General features: G+C 43.0%; 1 protein-coding gene across 1 annotated transcript in view; it reads right to left on the reverse strand.

Annotated features, from left to right (window-relative positions):
- Nucleotides 1-6,456: 6,456 nt before the first annotated feature.
- The window catches only part of LOC137430745 (major facilitator superfamily domain-containing protein 6-like protein A), a 30,758-nt gene continuing 9,594 nt past the window's right edge, over nucleotides 6,457-27,620 (reverse strand). Inside the window, exon 2 of the mRNA XM_078781710.1 lies at nucleotides 6,457-9,329. Within this exon, the coding sequence (XP_078637836.1) occupies nucleotides 7,718-9,329 (1,612 nt within the window). The 3' untranslated portion in view covers nucleotides 6,457-7,717. The remainder of the gene's footprint in view (nucleotides 9,330-27,620) is intronic.

Consider the following 27,620-nt stretch of genomic DNA (forward strand, 5'->3'; position numbering starts at 1 on the left):
CCTCTTAAACATGAAAGATGCCGGGGTTCCCTTAAGGGGTTCCCTTTCTTTCATTAGCTTGCTTCCCATCTTATTGCTCCGGGCTGATCCTTCCTGGAAAGTTCTCGGCCTGGCTCAACCTTTACGGCTGTCCGACCTCACTTTTCCCCCTTCCCTTGTACCGAACGTTATCTTCACCGATATCCTGCGCAAATCCTTTTACTGGCCATGTTTTTATGGCCCTTCTAAGTTAGCCACAGCCCTTCGTTCCCTGGCATGCAATGGCATACCCCATCTTGTCTCTGGGCTGTTCCTTCCTGGAAAAATCTTGGCCACCTGGCTTCAGCCTATATGGCTGTCCGACCTCATTTTCCCCTCCTGGTGCTAACTGTAACTTTAAGCTTACTGTTAAGTCCTTACTGGTATCCTTACTTGTTTATCCTGGCTTTAACAAAGCCACGTCATTCTGAGGCCTAAAATGAGCCTTTACTTACAATTTCTGTTCGAGTGCAGGCCGCGCGGAGATAGGGAGACTGAACCCGCTCGAGGGAGGAAGGTACGAATTTGGAATAATAGCCCTCTGATATAAAACAACTCCCACCTTTAATCAAATCCGCGTGCCGGCGCTGGCCTCAGGCAGCCTTCCTCCTGTCCCTCGGGCTCCGTTTCCCGTCGTCCGGTGCTGACCCCACTCCTGGTACCATCTGTGAAGAAGCAGCTCTTCGTTTGGAAAGGAAGTCCACAAATAGCCTGAATGACGCAGCTTTTTATTAAAACCAACTTATACAGATCCGGAGGAGACAAGACATCTACAGCAAGAACCAGCTTCATGCCAAGTCAAGCCTTCCTGGAAACGCATTGATTCTCATTCACTTATATATGAATACGATTATCAGAAAATCTCCGAGAGAACAAAGCGACTGGCGAGAGTCCCTTCCACCGTTATCCCTAGCCCCCACCGTCATCCGCTGTCATTCGGGGGAGTCAGCCCTTCCTTATCATTCGGACCAAATGTTTCTCTGGGCTCCGAGAAAACAGAAATGTAACTCACAGAGAGAAGAGTGCATGCTTGGCCAAACAAACCCATATATTTTATGGGTTTGTTTACATGAGTAATTCAAAGCATGTTTATACAGAGTCATGCGTCGCTGTGATTAATACAAAATATATATGGTTAACGATAGGTTTATGTCTGCAATCTAAACATTCTACTAGCGTTACGCAAAATCACGCGCATGTGGGCGTGGTTTTACGACCGGCCTTATCTAGCCTCGAAAAAGCACACGTATACAATTTGTCCAGCACGACCGAAGCGAGCCTTTCCTCATCCAAAACTAAAACGAAGCAAAAACCCTTTATTAACTTTATGAAAATAGCATTTTTAAACAACATTTAAATCATAACACATTAGCAACCAACGTCTATAACTGAACTTTAGGCAATAACAAATCTACAACTTGACATATATACATATATTAATTATTAAATAAACTAAATGGTATTCATAGAATCTTTACCCCATGCAGTCAACTCCTCTGTTTTTGAAGGTTTGTTTTTTTTTTGATCCAATATGTCTGCCAGACCACACGTGAGCGATGTCATAAATTTATATTCTCTAATATAATTGTTGCGTAGATCACACTTCAGAAATTTCAAACTGATCAGACAAAGTCCCTGTCAAATGATGACATAATTAAGGCACCAATGATGTCATTGTTAACAACAATTATTCCCAATACGGAGTTCTTTACAATGAGCCATGTTTTTAATTTTTTCCATGGAACAGTTTGATATGGGTGTAACTTTTTCGGTTTTTCCAAGATGGCGCCTGTACCACATGACTTATGACGTCAATTTTTTTTTTTTTTTTTTTTCTACAGGAGGCATTCTTATGGAGAAAAGTGTATATTGGACCAACAGTTGGACAGAATTTTTTTTTCATACTGATCAGATGAAGGGTTGTACTTGTCGAATTATGACGTCATAATGAAAGTACCAATGACATTAAAATATCTTATTCCCCATGCAGAGTTCTTTACAATGAGGCATGTTTCAATTTTTCCATCGAGTGGTTTCAGAGATAAAGCGTAACGTTTTTCCAAAATGACGTCTTAATTATGACAAACATTCTACAGGCAGAGACGCTCATTTGGTGAAATTTCGTGTCAATTGGACCAACGGTTCCCGAGAAAATGAATGAATGAATGAATGAATGATCGTTTTAAGGTCATTGTCCCCGCTAGAGCGGGGGTTAGCCGGTTCCCGAGAAAATAAATTTTAAAATTGCAAACACGCACACATGTACATAACCGATCCTTAACCCTGCGTTTTGCGTTGCGGGCACAGAACGATTAAGCGAGCCAGCATTACCAGAACTCGATTCAGTTCTAGGAACAAGCCTCAAACTGCTCGTGCACACAGTTATGCAATGACATTAACCCCATTCTTGGAAGAGGGCAAAAATGCTCAGCTCTGCTTACACAACAGAAAAGGCTACACCCTGTGGAGCAGAACAATTCATGGTGCATCCGCGTCCTGCATTCCTGTTAAGCTACCCGTTTCACAACGTGATCCGTTTACCATAGCGCCATGCTACCACAAAGACCATTTATGGGTTGGCCGAAGATGAACCATGTAAAGTATTTCATTATCAGTTGAGGGCTGGGAGGATGGCCTAGAGATGCGCACACTCATCTCGAAGCTACCTAGCATGGGTTTGAATCCCGACCCAGATATGATCACCCCCGTGTTTCACCAATGTGTGTGCCTGTCCCTCGGATGGACGGTAAACTGGTCCCACGGTGTTCTTCACTTGGAGTAGGCAAGCTATCTTCGGCATCATGAATAAATTCCAAATTCCTGCCCGAACTATTGCTGGGAAGGCAATGACAAACCACCCATTAAATAAACCTTCCTCAGCAAGCTGCTTTGATAGCACCGACAGACAAGTATTGTACATCAGAGAGGGGGAGGGAGAGAGACAGATAATTATCAGTTCATTTGGATGCAACCTGGTTAAAAACTTGCATAGCAAGCAGCATTTTAGAATTATATGTTTGAGTCAATCAAAACATGGAAATACTTCGTAAATGAGAAACTGCCTGCCGTGTCCAGTACCTTCAGAAAGTATTCACACCCCTCGACTCACATTTTGTTGTTACTGAATTTAAAATGGATTGAATTTAAATGTCACCAATCTACACAAAGACAAAGTGAAAACATGTTTATAGAAATTTTTGCAAAATAATTAAAAAGGAAATACAGAAATCTAATTTACACAAGTATTGAACCCCCGAATCAATACTCCGTAGAAGCACCTTTTGCAGGCAGTGATTACAGCTTTGCACATCTGGATTTGGTGAGTTTCTCCCATTCTTCCTTGCAGATTTGCTCAAGCTCTGTCAAGTTGGATGGGGAGTGCTGGTGAACAGCAATCTTCAAGTCTTACCCAAGATTCTCAATGGGATTTAAGTCTGAGCTTTGGCTGGGTAACTCAAGCACATTTATTTTCTTCTTATTCAGCCACTCCAGTGTGGCTTTAGTCTTGTGCTTCTGCTCATTGTCCTGCTGAAATGTGAATCTCCTACCCAGTTTGATTCATGGCTGACTCAAGCAGGTTTTCATCAAGGATTCTCTTGTACTTTGCACCTTCCGTTGTCCCTTCTATCCTGACAAGCTTGCCAATCCCTGCTGATGAAAAGCAGCCCCATAACACGATGCTGCCATTATAATGCTTGATAGTAGGGATGGTGTTGATTGGGTATGCATTGTTAGGCTTGTGCTAGACCTAACGCTTTGAATTTAGACCAAAAAGTTCAATTTATGTCTTGCCTGACCACAAAAGGTTTCTCCTCATGAATGAATGAATTGAATGAATTGAATGATCGTTTTGAGGCCATTTTCCCCGCTAGAGCGGGGGTTAGCCTCGTGGGCCCCATGACAATCATGGTTCCCTGTTTGAGGCAATGTTTTTATGGCCGGATGCCCTTCCTGATGCCAACCCTTGGTCGCGCTCTTACGATGCGCAGGGATACGGTGTACCTATTCTAAGCCGGGGTACACACCGTGATCATTCATCCCAGCAAGCTGGTACTCAAATTTGCCGACCTCGGAAGGATGACAGGCTGAGTCAACCCCCTTGGCGTTAATTCAGTGATCGACCGAGATTCGAACCCAGGATCCGAGGATCCCCAGCCCGCACCCTAACCGCTAAGCCAACACCAGCCTTCTCATCTCCTCGTGCCTGTAGTATAATCAAGATGCTTTTTTGCAAACTCCATACAAGCTTTTAGATGTTTTTTTTCAGTAATGGCTTCTTTTTTGCCACCTGTCCATAGAGGCCTGCTTTGTGAAGGGAAGGTGTTTTAAATTGATGCACTGACCCCCATCCCAGAAATAGAGCCTTGCAGTTATTTCAGTCATTGAATTTACAGCTGACATCCTGAATCGGTTTCCTGCTTGCCCGGCTGCTGAGTTTGGATTGGCAACCTGATCCGAGTAGTTTGGGTGGTTTGATACAACTTCCACTTCTTCATGATGGATTTCACCATACTCAAAGGGATAATGAGTGACTGAAATCTTTGATCTTATAACCCTCTCCTGAATGGTGCTTCTCCACCACTTTGTGACTTATTTGGGAAGCTCATTGGTTTTCATGTTTGCCTTGTTGGTTGACCAATTGAGTTGCACCTTGAAACTCCTTGGATAAATGGGGAAGTTAAACCACTGATTACATACAGGTGAGACCTATTACACTTATTTTGTAACCTTTTGACCAAATAATTTGCTCCTAGAGTGATTTAGCATTAATTAAGCAAAGGGTTTGAATATTTATGCAATTCAGAACCATGATTACCTCTGCCACCGAAGGTGATGCTTTCAACCATGTTTGTCTGAAAACAAGATATCTCAAAAAATTGTGGATGTTTTTTCTGTTAATCTAGTGTATTGACATTTTATATGCATCGTTTTGCTTTATCACTTGAGTAGTTTGTGAAGACCCTTGATATTAAGTTTGATTTCAAAGCAAAACAATGCATATAAAATGTCAATGCATTACATTAACAGAAAAAACATCTACAATTTTTTGGTAAAGGTTCTTTATTAAAGCTCAGCGGGATGAAAATGTGAAAACCTTGGAGGGGTGAATAATTTTTCTAGGCCCCATTCTTGTATCCGGATCTTCACCAAAATCTATTTCATTCGGCCTTGTTTCACACGCAACCTGTCAAACAAGTGTTCTCCGAATCAATCCATTTTTTTTTTTTTTGAAACGTGCTATATATCGTTTTTAGCCCCATCTTTTAATGGTGAAGATCGAATTACTTTTAAAATTCTAGTATCCACAGCCGGATATTTGCCAAAATCGAATCCATTCGTCCTTGTCACATACCCAACCTCTCCACCAAGTTTCGTCCGAATCACTGCGTAACTCGAGATATCGTGCAATCACAAAGAGCAACAATTCATTGTGTACTGCCTTGTATGAGTAAAACGGTATGATAGCACTTTGTTGTTGTTGCAATGAAAAGGCCACTTCAACCCCTTAGGGTTCAACATTGACCGAACACTGGAGGTTCTGTTCTGGCATAGACATTATAGTGGGGAAGATATGCGACAAAAATGGCATTAGATGTTCATGGTAGGCATGGTGTTATAGCTGGGTAATGAGCTATGCTTGGTTTCCGCCAGACGTAGCACTTAGCATCCATTCCAAAGAGTTCAATTTTTGTCTTGGACAACTGAATCTTTTGCCTCATGCTTCGAGTCTCACGACTTTTTTTTTTTTTTTTTTTTTTTGCAAACTCCAGGCATGCTGCCATGTACCTTTTTCAGCAATGGCTTCTGTCTGGCCACTCTCCCATAAAGTCTCGATTTGTGAAGTGCTGCAGAGACTGTTGGCATTCTGGCCCGTTCTCTCATCACAGCCAACACTCGTTCTGTCAGAGTGGTCATTGGGTTCTTGGTCACCTCCCTGACCGAGGTCCTTCTTGCCCGGTTGCTCAGTTTAGTCGGACGGCCAGCTCTAGGAAGAGTCACGGTAGTTCCTTATTCTTTCAATTTCCTAATGATGAAGCTCACTGTGATCTTGGGAACTTTAAACACTCCAGAAATTGTTTTATACCCTTCCCCAGATCTATACCTCCTCAGAATTCTATCTTGGTTCTACAGACAGTTCCTTGGACTTCATGGTAGAGTTTCTGCTCTGACATGAATCGTCACCTGTGGGGCCTTACAGAGAATGGAATGCGTTTCTTTCTAAATCATGTCGAATCAATTGAATTCAAAATACAAGTGGAAGAAACAGATTGTACTGTTCTTCGTTTTTTGCCAAAGGCAAAATGAATAAGTCAAAACAAGTATTTGATGATCAAGCAGGTGTATACATTTTATAATTGCCCCAAATGTAAACATTGTTACAGCCCTTCCTCTTCCCCTCCAAAATTAACGGAAAAAACAAAAAACATAAGTGATACATGTGTGCAGTAAACTTTATTTAACTTATCCATTCACTTTTAAATACATAGGAATACAAGGACCTTCAAATATTGCTAAACGATTCCAGCATGAAACGTTTCCCAGGGCAACAATGGAAAACTGGAAACCATTAAGCAAATTACATGTACAATGTTAAAATTACAATTTCAATGACCAAAGCTTTACTCAGCACCAACTCCGTGTACAAATAAAGAATTAGTGCAGAAAACATTATAAACACAAAGTGGGGTGGAGTTGATGACAACCAAAACCAAGTGTAAAAAGGTAATGCTACAATTGGAAACAAATTGTTCAATTGTATGTCCAAACTACAATGCTAGCCCACACGAATCACCAAAGTCAAATCAGATGGATCATTTCCACTTGAGAATACAAAGTACATAAAGGGCTCCAAAAATAAATAAATATGTACCAGCTACCATTGTGGGTATCAGGATGCCCACCCTTTGGGTGAAAGAACAGGGCCTCTGCAACAAGGCGGCTTTTCAGTTCATGATATTTCCGATAGCGACTCATTATTCCGGCAGCCGTTCCAAAAACCTAAATCCAGTTACTTTCAGGGAATAACTTTGTCCAATTCAGACTAACTTCCTTACAATTGCAGAAGCTCAATGCAAACAATCGTTTGGTGTGGAGAGGGTTAAACACAGCTTGTAATCCAAGATTTGTGGTGTCTATAGTGTGTAATAAAGTCGAACCTAAGCACAAAAAAGTCTCACCTCCTCAATTGTTTCTCTGCAAACAAATGTTGAATTGGAGACTCTAGGAAAACAGAGTTCAGAAATATACGAGCCATTTAACAGGATCTAACATCTTGAGAAGCGAGAGCCTCAAAATATCTATGATCACCAAGAAGACGTCTGTCTGGTGAACACTGCAATGTACAGTCTTGTTCGGACAACGTTAATCAAATGCTGAAACATCTGCAAAACCACCAGACTGTCAAACTTAAATAGATGGAAAGAAACATGGCAGCAATATCAAAAAACACCCGAATAGCTTGATCAGCTTCATCGACCAAGGTATGGCCTAAAAACTGACAAACAGTTGCAAATTGAGAAAATGGAGAAAAACATTCTAGTTAGCCTTTCATTATTTTTTAAATATTCTTTCTTATAAATACACACAATCTTTATTGTCCTTCATTTTTCACATCATTGATAAGAGATATGCTGCATTACATGTAGACAAGCTCAATGCTATCAAAACAGTCAATATATTTTTCAGGGCAAGCTCAACATCAGTCAGGCTGAACATCATTTTCCTTGAGAAGTTCTTTTCCAACATCATCATCCGTTTCACTGTCGAAATCAGCATCCTGTCCAGAGAGGAGGTGGCCAAAATGAAGTTTTTGGCGCCTGTGGTAACCCCAGAATTGTAGCAGGCCAAATAGTGGTACACATGTTGCCATGACTATGGAAAAATATCGGAAGAGTAGTTTGAAATTGTAGGCAGAGGCTACCAATCCTGCAACCAAACTCCCAGCAACAGCTCCCAGGTTATAAATAGATGCAAAAGCACGATCCCGTGCCATCAACTCTGCATTGGGCAGCCCCGCTCCACCAGAAACAACCATGCGCAAAACAGGAACTCCCAGGAATGACAAAACCTGCACCGGCAACGCCAGCCAAGCCTCAGTCATTACAGAGTAAAGAAACAGCTGGATAGATATGCAACACAAGGCCAAGAACATCATGGCGTTCCTCGAGAAGCGAGAAAACATCCGCAACCGTGCAAACAGCAGGAATGCCAGCTTGCAAACAGCACTCAGTAAAACAACAATCCCAAAGAGAAACAATGTTCCACCGAGGTCTTGAAGAAGCCAGAACAGAAATATTTCAGCAGAGACAGAAGCAAAGCCTGACAAGAACATCACAACAGTATAGGATACAACACAGGCATCCAAGGGCAAGTGACCACCAATTTTCATAACAAGCTTGGAGGATATCATGGGATACTTTAGGCCTAAAAGAATTACAAGCACAATAATAGCAGAAAAGGCATAGAGATGAACAGCCATTCGGCTGATATTGGGTGCAATATTACAGTCCAAGTTGGTGACAATCGCCGTAATCCCGAGGCTGCCAGAAGCAAAACCGACATAACCCCACATCCTTCCACCATCAAAATGTGAGAGCTCAGTTGTTCCTGCAACTTCATTCAGTCGTAGAACAAAACGCAGGAGTGCGTCACGACTCACGCCCTCCACCACAGCAGAAAAAGCTCCTGCTATAGTCATCGAAAGCAATGCAGTGGTGAACACTTGGAGTTGATCATCACGTTCAAACATTTCTGGTACAAACCCCGTCACCCATTCCCAAGTGGAGCTGCCATTTCCTCGATGTAAACTATGATTTGTGGCAAAGACTGCAGTTTTCCTTTCATCCTCGGACCTGTTGTTGCAGATGTGGTTCATGGTTGTAGGCCTCGTCATTTCTGGTTTCTCCCCATCAAGTACAAAACTTTCCGCACATGAAATTTGAGAATTGCTCTCCAGATGCACAAGAGCCCAGCCTCGAGAGCATTTATCCAGAGGCTGGAAAGGAGCAAACACGAGGCCTAGATATGCTGCCATTAAACCTAACAAGGATGTTATAAGAGCCAAGCGTGCCCTGAAAAGTCTTCTCGTATAGCGTCTTGCCAAAGGAGCAATGGTCAGGAAGGCAAGGCCACGGGCAGCCAGGAGGAAGCCGACCAAAGCAGCAGAGAGCCCCATTTGGCGGAAGTAAATGGGGAGGAATGGCAACAGGCAGCCAGTCGCCATGCGGTAGATGCAACGAAAGAGACTTCCGGTGGTCAAAGCTCGTCGAACCCTTTGGTGCTGCATGCCTTCCGATTGTGCCAAGCACCCACTGGATAGAATACAGATGGGAGGAGGGTCACACAAGTTTCAATGCACATGGATAACCTACAATTTACATGGATAATGCATCAGTCTTAACAGCATTTGTGTGGGGGGGGGGGGGGGGGAGGGAAATCCGAAATATTTTCAGAAAACTACTGCCCATTTCAGAAATGCCTCCTAGCAGACCAGAGAACTCTGGAACGCTGCCCAAAGGCAGGTTCAGTGCTGCCAAAGCAGCCCCAAAACAATGATTACACCAAGCAGCTTGCCTTTGCTTTCCCAGTGGTCATCAGAGCAAGAATTTGGAATTTGTTCAGGGTGCTGGAGATAACACCAATTCTGAGAAAGACACGTGGGATCATTAACGTCTACCAACTTATGTTGGCAGGTGGGACTAGCGGTGGGGGCCAGTGACAAAACCCCCTGACTGAAAAACCAGACAGTTTATAATGGCCAGGTCAGAAATCAATCAGACTATAGACAGCTGAAAGGAAAGTGTGCTACATCTGAACCAGCCTGTTGGACCAAGAGAAGACGATATGGCATTAAAAGACGACATTCATTGGCAAATATCTAATGCAGAGACGTATGCCACACAATGACAAGGAAACCATTTGTTTGTTCATCCTAAGGAGCAAATCTTCCTGGAAATGTCCCTCAAAAATGCATAGAATCCAGTTCACACACACACACACACACACACACACACACACACACACACACACACACACACACACACACACACACACACACACACACACACACACACACACACACACACACACACACACACACACACACACACACCTTTGTGTAAATGCATGATGCTGAAGTTACATTGTCTTTACAAATTCTCACCATCACCCATGTCCTGAAGGAGGATCATCTAAAGTCCTCCATGTAGGTCCTTCAACAATGACGTACATTCTCATTTTTGCCCATTACAGAAAAGGCAGTTTCATTTCAACTTTGGCTTATCGGGTACAAAATTTTTAAAAATCCTAAGCACAAGCCTAAACCCTTTTAATATCACTAAAGTTGTCTCTTCAACCCCCATTTACAGGCCTCACCAAATAAAAGACCATTTTGTTCTTATGCTCTACCTGGAGGGGACTATAGGTTTTTGCTCAATGTGCGTCCCACCTGTGATTTTCTGAACTTTTCCCCCCATATCCTTTAACATATTCAACTGAAACTTTGTACCTGGCTTTATTATGACAAGTTACAAAACAGGTTTGAGTTTTGGGACGTTTCACCAATTTTTCAGAGTTATGCCCTTTTTGCTTGGAAGAAAGACATTCATTGGGACCAGGAGGGGATCATGGCAATTATCCCTCTTATTCATTTGGCTTTTCCCTATATACACATGTTGAACTACAAGATATTGTCTGAAAGTTATGTTGTACCTTCTCCCCCTCATCTCTGCTGGTCTACCACTGCATATTTGCCACCGTTCAGCTGGCAACAGCTGCAGCATGCAAAACAGGTTGCTCATCAAACTTTCTCTACCACTATATCTCTCCTGAAGCATTTCAACCTGAAGGCATTTCAATGTTTTTGCAGCTGTCACAGAACTTGAGGGTTGGAATCTATCAACACCAATCTCAACCGTTCACATTAACCTATTTTTGTTCCGTTGATTAATCCACTATGTAGAAACAGCAGTGTCCAAGACTGGAGTTAATGTGAACTTCATATGACCATGGTACACCACCCTTTCGGATGGTGAACCATTATAATGCCATGTGGAGGTGATCAAATAAAGAATACAGTGCAAGATTTCAGAAGGTAAGACCTTCAGCTGATGTCCATAAAGCTGTTGGTTGTGCAGTCACATGGTTTATCACCCTACAGTCACATGATTAATCATACAAGGTCAATTACACTTGAGAGTTGAGAACAAGTCCCAGCAGGTGGTGCACCAATAAATATATCAAAAATACACAAAACATATATATTGTCAACTTTTATTATCCACCCTCCTCCTCCTCCTCCTCCTCCTCCTCCGCCTCCTCCTGAAGGCCAAAATTATTTCCACGTTCTTGTGGAGTTGTCCAGGGGAAATTTTTGGCGCAAACCTTCCACAAACTGGCTGTTAAAGTCTGACGCTCAACAAATTGGTTTGAGCAGGAATTTGTTCAGGGTGCTGACAATAGCTCATCTACTCTTTTGCGAAAAAACACCATGGAATACAACGTCCAACTAATGGTAGGTGGGACGTCAATTTAAAGTCCATCAGAGGGACGGCACACACATTGACACATCATCCCACCTGTGAAACACCAGGAAGACAGTTTATAGCTTGGTCGGGATTTTAACACAGGCTAGACAGCTTAGCGGCGAGTGTGTGTACCTCTCGGCCATCCTACCAACCACTTGGTCCACAAACTTACCCAATTAAATAATGACCCAAGAAACATGGTTTAGCTTTTACACAAAGTACGTGCAGGACAAAAAAGATGTGTGTGTATATATTGTTGCGAATATGGAATTTGGCCTCCATATCCGCTTGTAAATATTCCCCTATTTCCCCAATACTCCCCAACTATCCCCAATCCCCCATTCCCTAGTCCCATTGTCTGTAAACAACACTCTGTAGAACCGACCTTCCCCTTTTTCCCCCATTAAATGTCGTGCCCAGGTCCACCGCATCTCACGTAGACAACTTTCGGACATCTTGCTAGTTATTCTTAGTCTATGTCAGTTAAGGACTCGTTTCCATTAATTCTGACTCTTCGTTGCACCAGAATGTGATTATATGGCACCAGTAGTGAGTTTAGGACCTTCCCTTACCTCCTCCCATCTTCTTCCCCAAACAACAACAACAACAACAACAACTACAACTACAACTACAACAACAATTACAACAACAACTACAACAACGGCGCTGCGCGGAGGAGTGTGCGTCCTCACACCGGCTCGGTTAGCCGCCATTGACGATGCGCTCCGACGGGGTTACCACGAAGGGGCTCCTTGTCAGCCCCTCGTCAAGGGCGGAGCCGGTAACCCCCCCCCCCCCAGCACGCACCCAATGAGAAGCAACGTGCCGATTCCATCTGGGGCGGAGCTAACGAGCCGAGGGCGTGTCACTCCCCGCCGGATATACGCGGCGACTGACCGGATGTGACGTGAGATGCGCCCCGAGCTTGAGAAGACAAGAGAGCCACCTCCGAGCGCTGAGAGACCTCCTGCATCTTTTGGGCCGCGCTATCCTGTCCCTGAGCACAAGGTGCACCTTGTGCTGGCCATCGAATACCCGCTTTCCTTGCCATCAATCCCCGTGTGAGTCAGCCTTGTCCCGTTTATCTGTCGTCTGTTGGGGTTAATATAAGAGTGTGTCTAAGTGCCTGTCTTTCTATGATGTCCCTCTTGTAGTTGTAATCTAACCTTCCGCCTTAATATAATCTCCTCCGGAGGTCTTGAGAACCGTATCCCTGGTGTCGTGTCATTTGAATCCCAGCCGTGGTGTCCTTTTCCTTTATTGACCTAGCGTAGCGCGACTAGTCAACGTTCGAGCATAATCGGGTAAACTGTGCAGACGTGGTCATACCAAACCGCTCGGTAAACTAACATCCACCACCGCGTCTAACAATATATATATATATATATATATATATATATATATATATATATATATATATAGTTGCGGATATGAGGACTGTATTTTTTTTTTGATTGTGTGTATTATTATTATTGCTCGAGTCTGCGCCTCCTGCCTCCGGAGCTGTGTAAAGGTCAAAGGGCGTCCCATAATTAGTCCATAAAGCATCCACACCACAGCTAATCATAGAATACCCCTGTTCGATAGCTTATATCTTATTATGTGTTTTAGGGTAAGGCTGTGTCTCCCATTAATTGAAATACTCCATTGCACCAGTGAAAGATAGATTCCTTTCATTCCCACTACCAAAACTTCCATTCCCCCTTTTCGTCAATTGCCATTCGCATTGCCAACCAACAATTGCCGCCATTGGCCACGAGGCAGGGTTGGGGAAGAAAGGCGGGTCCCCACCTCGTCATAGAGGGGAGGAGTGAGTCAGCCCCACTCAACCAACCACGAACAAGGGGTTGGACTTGGAGAGAGTGTGGAGAGAAACATCGAGGAGGTTCGCGAAGGTGGAGGGGCGGGGCCTATATAACCCGCAGCTAGGGCGTTTCCCGAAGTTGATGAGCTTTTACAGAGACGAGAGGGAGTCCAAGCGGTTGAGTCCAAGAGAGGCGCTTTGAGTTGAGTCCGAGAGAAGTCCAGAGTTGAGCTGCAGCTCGAGCCACCGAAACTGCATTTTACTGCAGCTCGAGCCACCGAAACTGCATTTTACTGCAGCTCGAGCCACCGAAACTGCATTTACTGCAGCTCGAGCCACCGAAACTGCATTTTACTGCAGCTCGAGCCACCGAAACTGCATTTACTGCAGCTGGAGCCACCGAAACTGCAGCCACAGCAGCGTGAGGCCTGGACGGCAGTTTGGAGCAGGGCCGCGAAGGAGCGGCGGCTGCCCAACGAGTCGATCGTGCTGCAGGACCAGTTGGACCTCCCTATCCCGCCAGCCATCCATCTCCCGCCAGTCCTATCATCATTCCCCACGTGAGTCTGTCCTTGTTTGTTCTGTCCCTGGGTTAATTAAGACTGTAGGTAAGCTAGCGTTGCACTGTGTATCTAATATCTTCTGTAAATTATTTTCTTATCCTTCCTTCTTCCTTGGTTACTTTGAGCCTGTAAATAGTAAATAAATTTAGTAGTATTTTCAACCCCTTTTCTCGTCTCATTCCTTTTCCTCTTTGCATTCGGTCGCTTTAGAGTTTTCCATATTGGGCAGCTGCGGTGCGATACGGCCAACGTTTGGGTTGAATCGGGTTCTAGTCGGGGAATAACTGTTCGGTCGCTGTAATACCACCGCTCGGTAAAATAACATCCTTTAACCGCGTCCGTAACAATATATATATATATATATATATATATATATATATATATATATATATATATATATATATATATATATATATATATATATATTGTTGTGGATATGAGGATTGTGTTTTTTTATTGTGTTGTATTGTGTTGTATTGTATAGTAAATTGTTGTAAATATCACCCTCTGTAAAATGTAATGATTCCTTGTAAATACCTCCGTAGTGTGAAGGTCAAAGGGCGTCTCGGTAGTTATTCCATAAACACCACATTGCAGGACACGATAAAACCCTTGTTCAGTAGCTTATATCTTATTATGTGTCTTAGGGTAAGGCTGTGTCTCCCATTAATTTAAATACTCCATTGCACCAAGTGAAATAAGAGTAGATCCCCTTTCATTTCAATGGCCAACTGCATTTTGGGTGGTTTTCTTCAACCACCATTGGCCACGAGGCAGGGTTGGGAAAGAAGGGCGTGTCTCCACCTCGTCATAGAGGGGAGGAGTGAGCCAGCCCTGAACAACTAACCGAGCACGAGGGGTTTGGTTTGAGAGGGCGGAGGAAGAGCTTTTGGGGGAGGTTCGCAAAGGTTGAGGGGCAGGGCCTATATAACCCGCCGCAGGGTGTCCCCCAAGGAGATGGGCTGGAGAGAAGTGAGAGAAAGGCTGAGCTGAGCTGCGTGGAGAGGTACACGAAAAGGAAGGGTCCAAGAGAAAGCCGAGGAGCTTTTACGAAGCAAGCTACACGAGAGATACAGCAGAGGAGTGCAGCCCCGTTTCAACCAGCCGCGTGAAGCCTTGACGGTGTGCGCTGTAAATTGGAATACAAGGAGCCGCCGCCGCCCCCCCCCCCCCCCCCCCGCTTGCCGCCCGGAGTGGACCCGCTCACTGTGCCCTGTGATCCCACCTGCTCATCCTTTCCAGCCATTCCTGCCTGCAAGTTCCCCATTTTGCCTACGTGAGTTTGTTTTGTTTGTTCTGTCCTGGGTAGTAAACTAAGTCAGTATAAGCTAGTAATTTGCACTGTGTCACCTGCGTCTCATGTCCCCTGTAAATAAACGTGACTGCTTTCTTTTTGCTTATGTGTGTAAATAATAAACCCAGTTACTCTTCTGTACGTCTTCTTCCTCTTTGCATTCGGTCACTTTAGAGTTTTCCAGATTGAGTACCTGTGGCGCGATACGGCCAACGTTTGGGTAAATCGGGTTTTAGTCAGGGAACAACTGTTCGGCCGCGGTTATACCTCCGCTCGGTAAAAATAACATCCTAAGCCGCGGACCGTAACAATATATATATATATATATATATATATATATATATATATATATATATATATATATATATATATATATATATATATATATATTAGCGGTTTTTAGAACCCTCCACTTTGTAAATATTTGTAATATTCCCTTATAAATAATCCCCTGTAAATATTCCCATTTTTGGTGTAAAAGGTCAAAGGTCACACCCTAGTTAGGCCACGAGCAACACGTAGCACACCATAGGCTTCTCCTTTAGTTATTTCATTAGTATGTGTTTCAGGTAAGGATCTGTTCCCAATAGTTGAATCTGCGTTGTATTAATTAAATAAGAGTAGGCCCCCTTGTCAATTCATATTGCGGCGTAGCCTTCCTCCAAATTGTGTTCCTGGGCTTGCCAGTAGCGTTCACTGCCTGGCTCAGCTGCCATTGAACACGGTCAGGCTTGGAGAAGAAGGGGGCGGGGCGGCAAGAACGAGGTGTGGCCACGTCAACTCACCACCAGGGCATGGCCGGTAAGCCCCCACCAGCCAACCAGGGCTGAGGTGAGCTCGTTAATAGGCGTGGCTTGATGAAGCGCGGCTTGATTTCTGAGTGGGTTATAAAAGCGCAAGCGCGAAGCCCTCAGGGAGATGCGCGAGGGGAGGCCATTGATAACGGACTGCGCCGGGGGATGCCGATTGTGAACGAACTGCGCGGGGAGCACTCGATTGATTGTCACGTTGTTGGAGCGACCTGCGCGAGGGTACCCTCTGAGACGAACGTTGGGAGAGAGAGAGTTGGCACAAAGATTATGTACGCGGCATCCCAGTCTCCCACATAATTATAAGGTCCGGTCGCGCGCCAACGACACCAGCTGCCTGCCATTCTTCGCGGCGGCCCCGGAGCCTGGAACCATCTGCTTGGACCCTTCTCTTCCTTCCCACCACCACCGCCCCATTCGTGTAAGTGTATTTGTATTGTCCTGGGCGTGTGATAATATAAGACTGTATAAGGTTGCCCTATGTCCTTTTATTTCCTTCTTTTGTATATTCTTGCCTTTCGTTTCCTCTTTTAGTGTAGTCAATAAATCATATTTGTTCTTTCCTTACCTTTTGGTTTCCTCTCGTCCGATCGTCTTTGTCTTTTCCCCATTGAGTATCGGTGGCACGATATAGGAGCCGCTCAGAATCGGGTTAGTCTTTCTGCTAACGGCTCGAGCTTCGGATTGCTAAACCGCTCGGCAAAATTCCATCTTGGCCGTGGCTCGGGCAGAAGTAGCGCCCTGCTTTGCGGCGAGGTTGGCGAAGGTATCTGGGAACCCATTGACCAGTCATCCTGGTCAATCTCAACCCCGCAAAGGAGCGTGATATCTTCTAGGACTCGGACGGCCAGCTTAATAGACGCGGGGATTTAACCCCCCCCCCCTCCCCTCGGTAAGGGGAGCGCCATAATTCGAGATCCACAACAATATATATATATTATATTATATTATATATATATATATATATATATATATATATATATATATTATATATATATATATATATATATATATATATGAATTTCAAGGATATCAGCTAGATTATACATAGATAAATATAATATGGGATGCACCAAGGGCTCATATTGGCAACAAAGCAGGCCAATCCAATTCATGATACAATGCCATGATTTTCAAATTTGTGGATAAAACATTTCCTTGTCTTTTAATTTTTGCAAAAGTGAAATGTCCCACAAAGATTGCACAAACCTGCCATTTTATTTCAGTATTGTTCCCAATATGCCTTTCCAAATCTTCAAACCAATTCACCATTAGAAGTGAAGGTGGTGGTGGCCTATGCTCTTAAAGATTTGTAGTGCTCATGACAATTTGCAAACATGTCCCAGCTTAGAGCCAATGCTGGACAGATTGCTGTTCCAACGCAGAGTGCAGAAATTTCCACTGAGCAGCTATGCGAATTGAACCCACACCGAGGGCAATGCAGTAATGCTTCAACGACTCCACCATCAACCTGCTCCTTTAAAAAAAAAAAAAAAAAACGATAGATAAAGAAAGTTACAGAGTTCCCATAATGTGGGATAACAGTTCCACTTAAATCTATACAACAAGAGGACAAAACAAGGACAGGAAGAAGCAATGAGAGGAACAAGCAATGAGAGGAACAAGCAAGGAGAGGAACAAGCAAGGAGAGGAACAAGCAAGGAGAGGAAGAAGCAAGGACAGGAAGAAACAGGAAGAAGCAAGGAGAGGAAGAAGCAAGGAGAGGAAGAAGCAAGGAGAGGAACAAGCAAGGAGAGGAAGAAGCAAGGAGAGGAACAAGCAAGGAGAGGAACAAGCAAGGAGAGGAAGAAGCAAGCACAGGAAGAAGCAAGCACAGGAAGAGACAGGAAGAAGCAAGGAGAGGAAGAAGCAAGGAGAGGAAGAAGCAAGGAGAGGAAGAAGCAAGAACAGGAACAGGAAGAAGCAAGAACAGGACCAGGAAGAAGCAAGAACAGGAACAGGAAGAAGCAAGAACAGGAACAGGAAGAAGCAAGAACAGGAACAGGAAGAAACAAGAACAGGAAGAAACAAGAACAGGAAGAAACAAGAACAGGAAGAAACAAGAACAGGAAGAAACAAGAACAGGAAGAAACAAGAACAGGAAGAAACAAGAACAGGAAGAAACAAGACCAGGAAGAAACAAGAACCGGAAGAACAGAAGAAGCCTTCCATCTCTCTCTGCAAATAACCATGCTGCAACAAACCAAATCTTCAGACATGAGCTCGTAAAGAAGCACACCACCAAATTAATCGTCTGTCTTGTTCTGCTGTTGATCCTAAAAGTTGACAACATTGGCGTTGCAGGGCTATTTTCAGTGTTAGTAACAGGGACAGCATCATGGAGCAAAGATTCATCGAAGTGGGTACAAATCTAGCTGTCCCATCTACAAGTGCGTGAAGCGAAGGATCACACGATTCTTAGTTAGAAGAGCAAGCTTATTGGCCTTGACTGAACCTACCTGCGGATGTTGAGCAAATCGGGATACGATATCAAGTGCAAGATAATTAAATGTACGTCGATTCTCCGATTTGAATTCGAGCAAAAGGATAGATCACGAAAAGGGAATAAAGTTTTATTTTGTTTTTTTCCAGATTAATTGACTTCGGTGCCCATGAAAAGGGGGAAGGAGGCCAAATGGAGACGAACACGGTGGAGGAGGAGGAAGGGCGGGGGTGGGGTGGGGGGGGGGGGGGGGGAGAAAAAAAGGAATAAATAAAATAAATAAATAAGGAAGGTTTTAGACTTGAAGGAGGTTTTAGAAAATTCAAGGCCGTAAAGATGATACGACCAATAATGCAGCAGATGGTGAAGCCATTGTGGTTTTGTGTTGAAAGCATCAAAGTCGGCACAGTGCTAGGCCACCGGATCCTGATGAATGTTCGATTATAGGGCCACAAATATTTTTCAAACATGGCCACCATTAGGTAAAATTTATATTGTAGCTTACATAACTTTATTTACACATTACAATTGGGACATTTTGAAATATCATAATTTATAGAAACATAATTAAAAAGAACCCACAATTAGGTAGGTTTGTTGACACTAAAAAAAAAAAAAAAATTATTCAATAATAGTAATTAAATATATATACATATATATTCTTCGAAGTTATTCATGACAAACTAATGCTACTGCCTTAGACCAACATCCAGTACACTCTGGTGAAGATATTGGAATTTTCTAAACACTCGCATCAAATATAAATTTGGAATAACGTTTGGAGGACTCCATATACGTAGCGGTAAGAGCATTGAAGACAATCAGTGACTAGCTTGAAGTGGATGGATCGCAGCGATAACATAGGCTGGCGTAGCATCTCCTAACACAGCAAACTCTTTATCGAGAGCCTCCTATGCGTCACATACTAAACATGATCATGTCACTGCCAGCTGCCTCCATCATGAACAATAATGCATTCACACAGTACACTCGAACATGCACAGAGGACTATTGAGATCTGGCAATAATGCCACATTGCAGTACTCGTCAACACAAGACTTTCAAAATGACATATGAAGGCTAAGCATGACTTTCACACATGCGCTGCAAAAGCATGGGGTTTGCTTAACGATTAAGGTGGACTGGCTTAACATCTCAGGGTTTTGAGTGAGTCCGTCATGCCGTTGAAACATCAGGTGGGTTGATTCAGCCCATCATCCTTCGTCGTCAGCAAAACGAGTACCACATTACTGGTAAACAGGGGGCACTGCATCAGCAGACACAGCCACTCTTCCAGGATTTAAAAAAAAAAAAAAAAAAAAAAAGATTCATCCAGAACAAAAAAAAAAAAAAAAAAAAAAAAAAAAAGATTCATCCAGAACAAAAAAATATATATTTAAAAAAAAAAAAAAAGGATTCAACCAGCAGCCGCAAGCAGCATACAAAACAACAATGCATGCGGTGTGTGTACGTTTTCAGTTACTCAATTCCACTAGCTCGGGCACTTTTAACCGGCCATGGCTGGGACTAAATCTGTAATTCAAAGACTTAACAATTTTTTTAAAATGTAAACGATATTGGCAATTTCAGATCGATTAACCACAAGTGTCCTGAAAGCGAATGCAAATCGGACTCATGAAAATAGGAAATACGAGAAATATCCGTGGATGTGAAGTGACGAGTTCCCACCATTTCTTCCCAATGTAAAGTGAGCAGCAACACATGCACACATCTTTTAGAAAATATATGCAAATAAATAAATAAATAAATACATCTAGTACAATTGGAACCAAACAAAAGGAATATTTATAGCAGCCCTCAGCTCCCACTACTCTCCCATCCCCATGAATAATAAATACATCTTTAAAAACTTACCCCTTGCATTTCCAAGCCCCAGATATGTCCTTCCCATTGGTGTTCAGAAGCACCTAAACCACATACTGTCACCCTCAGGGGAAGTCTACCTGGTACATTTCGTTCCCACATAAATCAGCTGTCATAGGCTGTGCATTTTCACATTGTGAAGATGTTCTTTGGCGAAGAGGTGATGGCCTTTACTTCGTTGGCAATAACGCACGGCATCGTCTTTCCGATTGCAGACGTCCATTAAATAAGACCAAACGTGCCGTGTTCCAAGGAGGCATTCCCACAAGGCTCAAAGTCCATTCGGTGGTCGCCATCCGTTGGGGGCTTGGGTAGCACAAGCATGTCCACTCGGGCTTCGCACCAGCTCACGTTGTTGGAAATTTGCAGTAAAAGTAGTTGCCCCGTCAGTGAGCTGAGGAACTTCAACTTTGTTTTGCAGAAAGGCACATACTTTCGCTCAGGTACTTTTCCAAGCATTTTCTACCTTTCGGAAGCTTTGCAAGTCATTTTCAGACACACACAGACACGAGGATGCCCTGAACACTGCTGTTTCTGCACCGAACATTCTGGGGAAGACCACATCATTTCAAATACCTCGTGTTACCCTGGTGCGAGTTGATCGACAGTTGTCAAGTCACCACATAAAGGAAACTTTGTGTATATGTACATTGTACATATACACTTACATGTATGCGTTAATGAAGCTTGTGGGGTTTTTTTGGCACTAGATTACACAAACTATGCATATTTCTCACTTGTTCACATCTGATACGATGAGTCTTCCAACTTTTACATCCTTCAGTTGCAAGAGAATTTGAGAATGGACACTTCTACAGAAATCCCTAAAAGCATTTTCCACCATTCCATTTGACAGATCACAGGAAGGAATAAACGTGTGAAAGATGACAGGTGCTATAGGTCTCAACAATAATTCATCCAAATGGCTGCGTTGGAGGGTGTCAGGCCAGAGATGGCCAGAATTACACACGAGTTCGAGTCACAAGAATTGGTTCCACTTTCCCGAAACAAGAGTTCCATTATTGAACACCACAAACCAACGAGAGGCTACTTTCAGTAACCATGTAATATGATGAGTAGAATGGAGAAGAGTTTCTTGGAAGAAAGCATGGATGTAAATATCACACTCGATCCCAGAGACATTGCACATGAAGTGGTAGCAAGTGGAAGAATTGTTCTTTCTTGGCTACACGTCTTGCCCGGTACACAGATGTCATCTTGACGAGTTCTTCCGTCATGAGAATCGGTCATACCCACACAACACTTTCACAGTTTGGGACATTTAGATCAGATACCAAATAAAGTTTGATTTCACGTTTATAAAAGGTGAGTTCCAGCGAGGAAAAACTCTTGTGACTATGGCCGGACCGTATTCAGGACTTTTTTGCAAAACCAGTTGCAAAATAGCACAGGATGAGTACATCAAGGACATCCTGAAAGCGGCAACATGACTCGAGGTCCTCCATAAACCCGTTTCAGAACATCTATTAAATAAAATGTCAGAGTAGTGAAGACAGGTAATGCAACTGGATAGAGGAATACAAACGATAAAAGTAAATGTCAAGATAATATACAGTACATTTTATATTATTAAAATAACAGCCAAATACCAAAGATTCATGGGGAAGAAAAAGTATATATGCAAAGGCATAAAGTTTGTCTTCATAATGTTTAAAATAGGGGTTGGTGTTTGGCACTGGACAGTTCTCTCGAACAAGCCTGCAGCATGGAGACAACCAATCAATCTCGTCGGAGCGATCCAGAGATCCCTCATATCCAGGATGGTGTACATATCCAGGATCATATCCTCATATGTACATATCCTCATATCCAGGATCCCTCATATCCCCACCTTCACAAAGTCAGGGACATGACAGAGGTAGATGTAGAGAGGTAGATGTAGAGAGGTAGATGTAGAGAGGTAGATGTAGAGAGGTAGATGTAGAGAGGTAGATGTAGAGAGGTAGCGTGTAGAGAGGTAGATGTATGGATATAGAGAACAGACAGACAAGGAAAGGGCCAGTCCATGGGGATCAATTAGCACTCGACAGGGAAGAATGGGGAAGATTTGGCCCACGACTTGGATTGTGGGGGAGGGGTACAACCACCATGAAGAGGGGTCACCAATAGTTAAAATAGGAGTACTGTATATTTTAATTCTGTTTATGTAAAGACAATTCAGAACCCATGTATGAAAACCAAACACTTTGTTAAAATTAATTTTTACTGTGTGGAGGCCATTTTGGAGTTTTTCTCCAAGTGGCACATTTTGAAACATAATCGTCAGGATTTACTTTATTAATGAATATGCAAAGTTGCATGCTTTCAAAACAAAACCCACAATTTAGGTGATATTATGCATCGTTCTGTCAGACTGTGAGGGAGCAGAATGCATTGAAAACGAGAGAATTGCTTTGCAATGTATTAGTCAGGTTCACTATGTTTTTTCGTTCAAAATCATGGTAGATTAGCAAACCTATACATTTTTGGAAACGTTATTACATGGAAAATCTGAAAATCAATGTTTACATTTGCCAATTCCGACCAATTCGATTCGACCAATTCGACCAATCGACCAATTCCATTCGACCAATTCGACCATTCGACCAATCGTTTCGATCGACCAATTCGACCATTCGACCAATCGTTTCGATCGACCAATCGACCATTCGACCAATTCGATCGATTCGATTCGATTCATCGAATTCGATTCGATCGACCAATTCGATTTGCCAATCAATTTGACTGACCTTTGCTTGTGTGGAACGGACTGTGAAAACGATGCGGACTATATTGTCGGATACGACACACAGGACAGTGATGACGAACTCTAAATGGCATATTCTGTAATCGTGTATGTTTGATGCCATTGACTGCCTGTGTAGATGTGAAGTTATACTGACTGCATGTGTATATATGATTTTGCTGACTGCCTGTGTATGTTTGGTGATATGAATTATTGTGACACATTTTGATGTTATTAACTGCCTGTACAAAATGATAACATGTATTTGATTATGCAACATCGCGAATATAAAGACAGTATTTTGCAATTCAAAACCTTTGATTTGTGTCTTACCATTCCCCAAAGCACTAATTTGATACTTTCATTTGATTCCTTGTCCCTGAAAATATAGGTTTAGTATATTTTTTAAAGTTTTTAGGGTAATTAGAGGCAGAAATATAACAAAATATGTATTTTACAGTGGCCATTTTGAAAATCCAAAATGGCCGCCATACAGGTATCTCTCCAAATGTAAACATTGATTTTTAGTTTCCTTATGCTATAACCTTTCCAAAAATGTATAGGTTTGCTAATCTACCATGATTTTGAACGAAATATAATTTATTGACAGAGTGAATCTGACTATATGTCCCCTACCAGGTTTCAGTTCAATATGTTAAAAGACAAGGGACAAAAGTCTGGAAAACTGACCCAGGTACTGTCGTGGCCAAAAATATTGGCACCCTTGCACTTTTTTCAAGTAATGCACCATTTCTATCAGAAAATTGTTGAAATTAAAAATACTAGGGCATGCCCGTACTATATCTATATCTAAAATTAAATCCCCCCCTCTATTTACATGAAATGGTTTGGTCCATGAAATGTTTTGGTCCATTCGCAACGCCAAAGCGAACGGCGAACGCTTTACATGAAATGGTTTGGTGCATGAAATGTTTTGGTCCATTCGCAACGCCAAAGCGAACGGCGAACGGCTTGCGAGTACAGTGACAATCCCCCCGGGGTTTTTATTAGTTTTAAAACATAGTTTAACGCCAACATAGCGCCAACATAGTTTGCAAACGTGAAATAAATGAATACGCTCTCAAATGTGCCATCCGAGGCAGAGTGTGCCCGCCACGTTCGGCACACGCGATAGTTCGCTGCTCTGATTGGTTGAATCGTTTTTTGGACATAGCTCGGTAAGTAATTGTCCGATTAATATGAAACCTTGAAAAGGCACATCCTCGGGTCCCCAGCAATATACCTGGCAAGTTAAAAGTATATCGGACCCGTGGTTGTCGAGAAACAGCGGTCACAGACAAACAAACAAACGTACAAACGTACAAACACACAACGATTACTGGAATTATAGATAGATATTTTGGTATCCACATATGTATTTCTTGGGTTTGCGGTGGAAGAAAACAAAACAAAAAAGCTGAAATAATTACTAAATCTTATTCCACACAGAAATCCTAAAATGATCCGGACGATATTATTGGCACCTTTTAAACGTTGTTAGAAATAATTGGATTTCAAGCAGGTGATTCTCCTCCAATTTGGAATTGAACTCACCTGTGGTGAGTTGCAGGTACCTGCAATACAAAAATCACTCATTCAACCAGTTTGAATTGAGAAAAGGAGTCATTCTGCTGTTTTGTGTCGCTGTGTGTACCGCAAAAAGCATGGAGAAAAGCAAGAAAACCAGAGAATTGTCTGAGGTCAGACACAAGATTGTAGCCAAGCATGAACAATCTCAAGGCTACCAGTCCATCCCCAGAACCTTGATGTTCCTGTGTCCACCGTAAAAGGATATCACAATGTTATCAGGAAGTTTAAGGCCCATGGCACTGTAGCCAACCTCCCTGGACGTGGCCGCAAGAGAAAATTTGATCGCAGATTGCAGCGAAGGATTGTTTGAATGGTGGAGAAAGTACCTTGATCAACTGCCAAACAGATTCAAGCTGAACTTCAGACACAAGGCACGACAGCTTCAACTCGCACCATCCATCGCTGACTCAATGAAAGGGTGCTATGGTAGGAGACCTAGGAGGACCCCACTGCTGAGAGAGACCTAAAACACCTGAACAAGCCAAAATCCTTCTGGGAGAATGTCCTGTGGACAGATGAGACCAAATTGGAGCTTTTTGGTGAAACACATCTCTATGTTTACAGAAAACAAAATGAAGCCTTCGAAGAAAAGAACACCTTCCCTACAGTCAAACATGGAGGAGGTTCAGTGATGTTTTGGGGTTGCTGTGGTTCTTCTGGCACTGGGTGCCTTGAATGTGTGCATGGCATCATGAAATCAGGAGATAACCAAGGCATTTTGGAGCGCAATGTTCAACCCAGTGTCAAAGCTGGGTCTCCGTCAAAGGTCATGGGTCTTGTAGCAGGACAATGACCCCAAACGCACTTCAAAAAGCACCCAGAAATGGTTCACGACAAAACGCTGCACTGTTCTGAAGTGGCCAGCAATGAGTCCAGATCTAAATACCATTGAGCACCTGTGGGGAGATCTGAAAACTGCAGTTGGGAGAACTGGAGCAGTTTGCACAAGAATAGTGGGCCAATCTGCCAGTAGAGAGGTGTCAGAAGCTCATTCATGGATATAGGAAGCGCTTGACAGCAGTTATTTTGTCCAAAGGCTGCGCTACCAAATATCAAGTCTTGGGTGTTAATAATTTTGTCAATGCCATTTTTTTATTTTCTGATTTAAAGGGATATATTAAGTTCTGAATCAAAAAACAAAGGTTCTGTAATATTAACAGTAAAATAAAGATTTGTGGAGACCAAATAAATACTTTTGTCAATTTAAACTTATTTTTAGAGAAAATTGTGAGCGATTTGAAATAAGTGCAAGGGTGCCAATATTTTTGGCCACGACAGTATAATGTGATATTTTCTAAGTCCAAAAAGGGACTTGGGCAAAAAGGGAAAAAGGGAAAAGTTGGTAAAATGCCCCAAAACTCAAACTTTTAATAATAATAAAGCCATGTATCAAGTTTCAATTGAAAATGTAAAGCTTATGGAATAAAAGTGCAGAAAACCACAAGTGGGACGGACAGCAAACCTATAGTCCCCTCGGTGTAGGGGACCAAGGGGAATAGAAGAGAGCTTACATTTACTGTTTTTAAGAGGCCAAAACGATAGCAAGATAACCATCAGCAAGCAGATAGACAGAAAACATACTGCTTATGTCTTTCACCTGTCTTCCTGCTCTAAATGTGCTCACCTTTAAGCCACACAAAGATGGATAAATCAATCTACAAAATGAAACTTTCACAGGCAGGTTGTTTAATGAGTATGGACCTATTGTTCAAAAAAAGACATTCACCAAGCTGTCCCAGCTGCTTGTAGAAAAATATCCTATGGTACCTTTTTATAAAGAGCATGCCATTCCACGACAGGACAAGCAAAACCCCAAATTTGATTGAGACCTGCTTAGTGCCAACAGTTATCTTCTCCTCCTGAAAGGGGAGGAGAAGATAACTGAGAAGGAAGTTGAGGAAGCGATAAAAGCAATGAAGAGTAGAAAAGCAGGAGGGCCGACGGGAGTTGTGGGAGATATGTTGAAGGCAGCAGGAAGTTGGGGTGTGAAGAGAATGACAGAGATCTGTAATCTGGTGGTGAAAGAAGGCCGCATTCCAGTGGATTGGGAACTGAGTACCCTCGTCCCTCTATACAAGGGGAAAGGTGACCCTCTGGAGTGTGGCTCATACCGAGCGATAAAGTTATTGGAGCATGGAATGAAGGTATTGGAAAGGGTGTTGGAGAGAAGGATAAGGAAGAAAGTGAAGATCGACGAAATGCAGTTTGGATTTATGCCAGGAAGAGGAACGACAGATGTGCTCTTTATTGTGAGGCAGTTGCAGGAGAAGTACATGGAGAAGAGGAAGACATTGTTTCTTGGGTTTGTTGATCTGGAGAAAGCATTCGATAGGGTTCCACGTGAAGTATTGACATGGGCAATGAGGAAGTTAGGAGTGGAGGAATGGTTGATCAGAGTAGTGATGGCAATGTACAAAAGAGCACGCACAGCTGTAAGGACGAAGGATGGGAACAGTGGTGAGTTTGAGATGAAGGTGGGAGTGCATCAGGGGTCGGTACTAAGTCCACTACTATTTGTAGCTGTGATGGAGGTGCTGGCTCGGAACGTAAAGGAGGGTATACCATGGGAGTTGTTGTATGCAGATGATCTGGTGTTGATTGCGGAAAGTATGGATGGACTGAAGGAAAAGATGAACAAGTGGAAGGAATGTATGGAGACAAAAGATCTGAAGGTGAATATCGGAAAGACGAAGGTGATGGCAAGTGGTAAAGCATGTGGTGAGGTGGAAAGAACTGCGAAGTGGCCCTGTGCTGTGTGCAGGAAGGGTGTCGGAGTGAACTCCATTCAATGTACAATGTGCGCTGAGTGGGTTCATCAAAAATGTAGTGGTCTGAGAGGGTCATTAACCAGTGTGGCAGCTACATTCAAGTGTAAGGTGTGCACAGAGGGAGCTGCACATGGAGGAAATGTTGAGTTGGATCTTGGAGACGGCGTGAAGCTGGA

This window comes from Myxine glutinosa, chromosome 7 (assembly GCF_964187855.1).
Source record: "Myxine glutinosa chromosome 7, kmMyxGlut1.1, whole genome shotgun sequence".
NCBI classification, from domain to species: Eukaryota; Metazoa; Chordata; class Myxini; order Myxiniformes; family Myxinidae; genus Myxine; species Myxine glutinosa.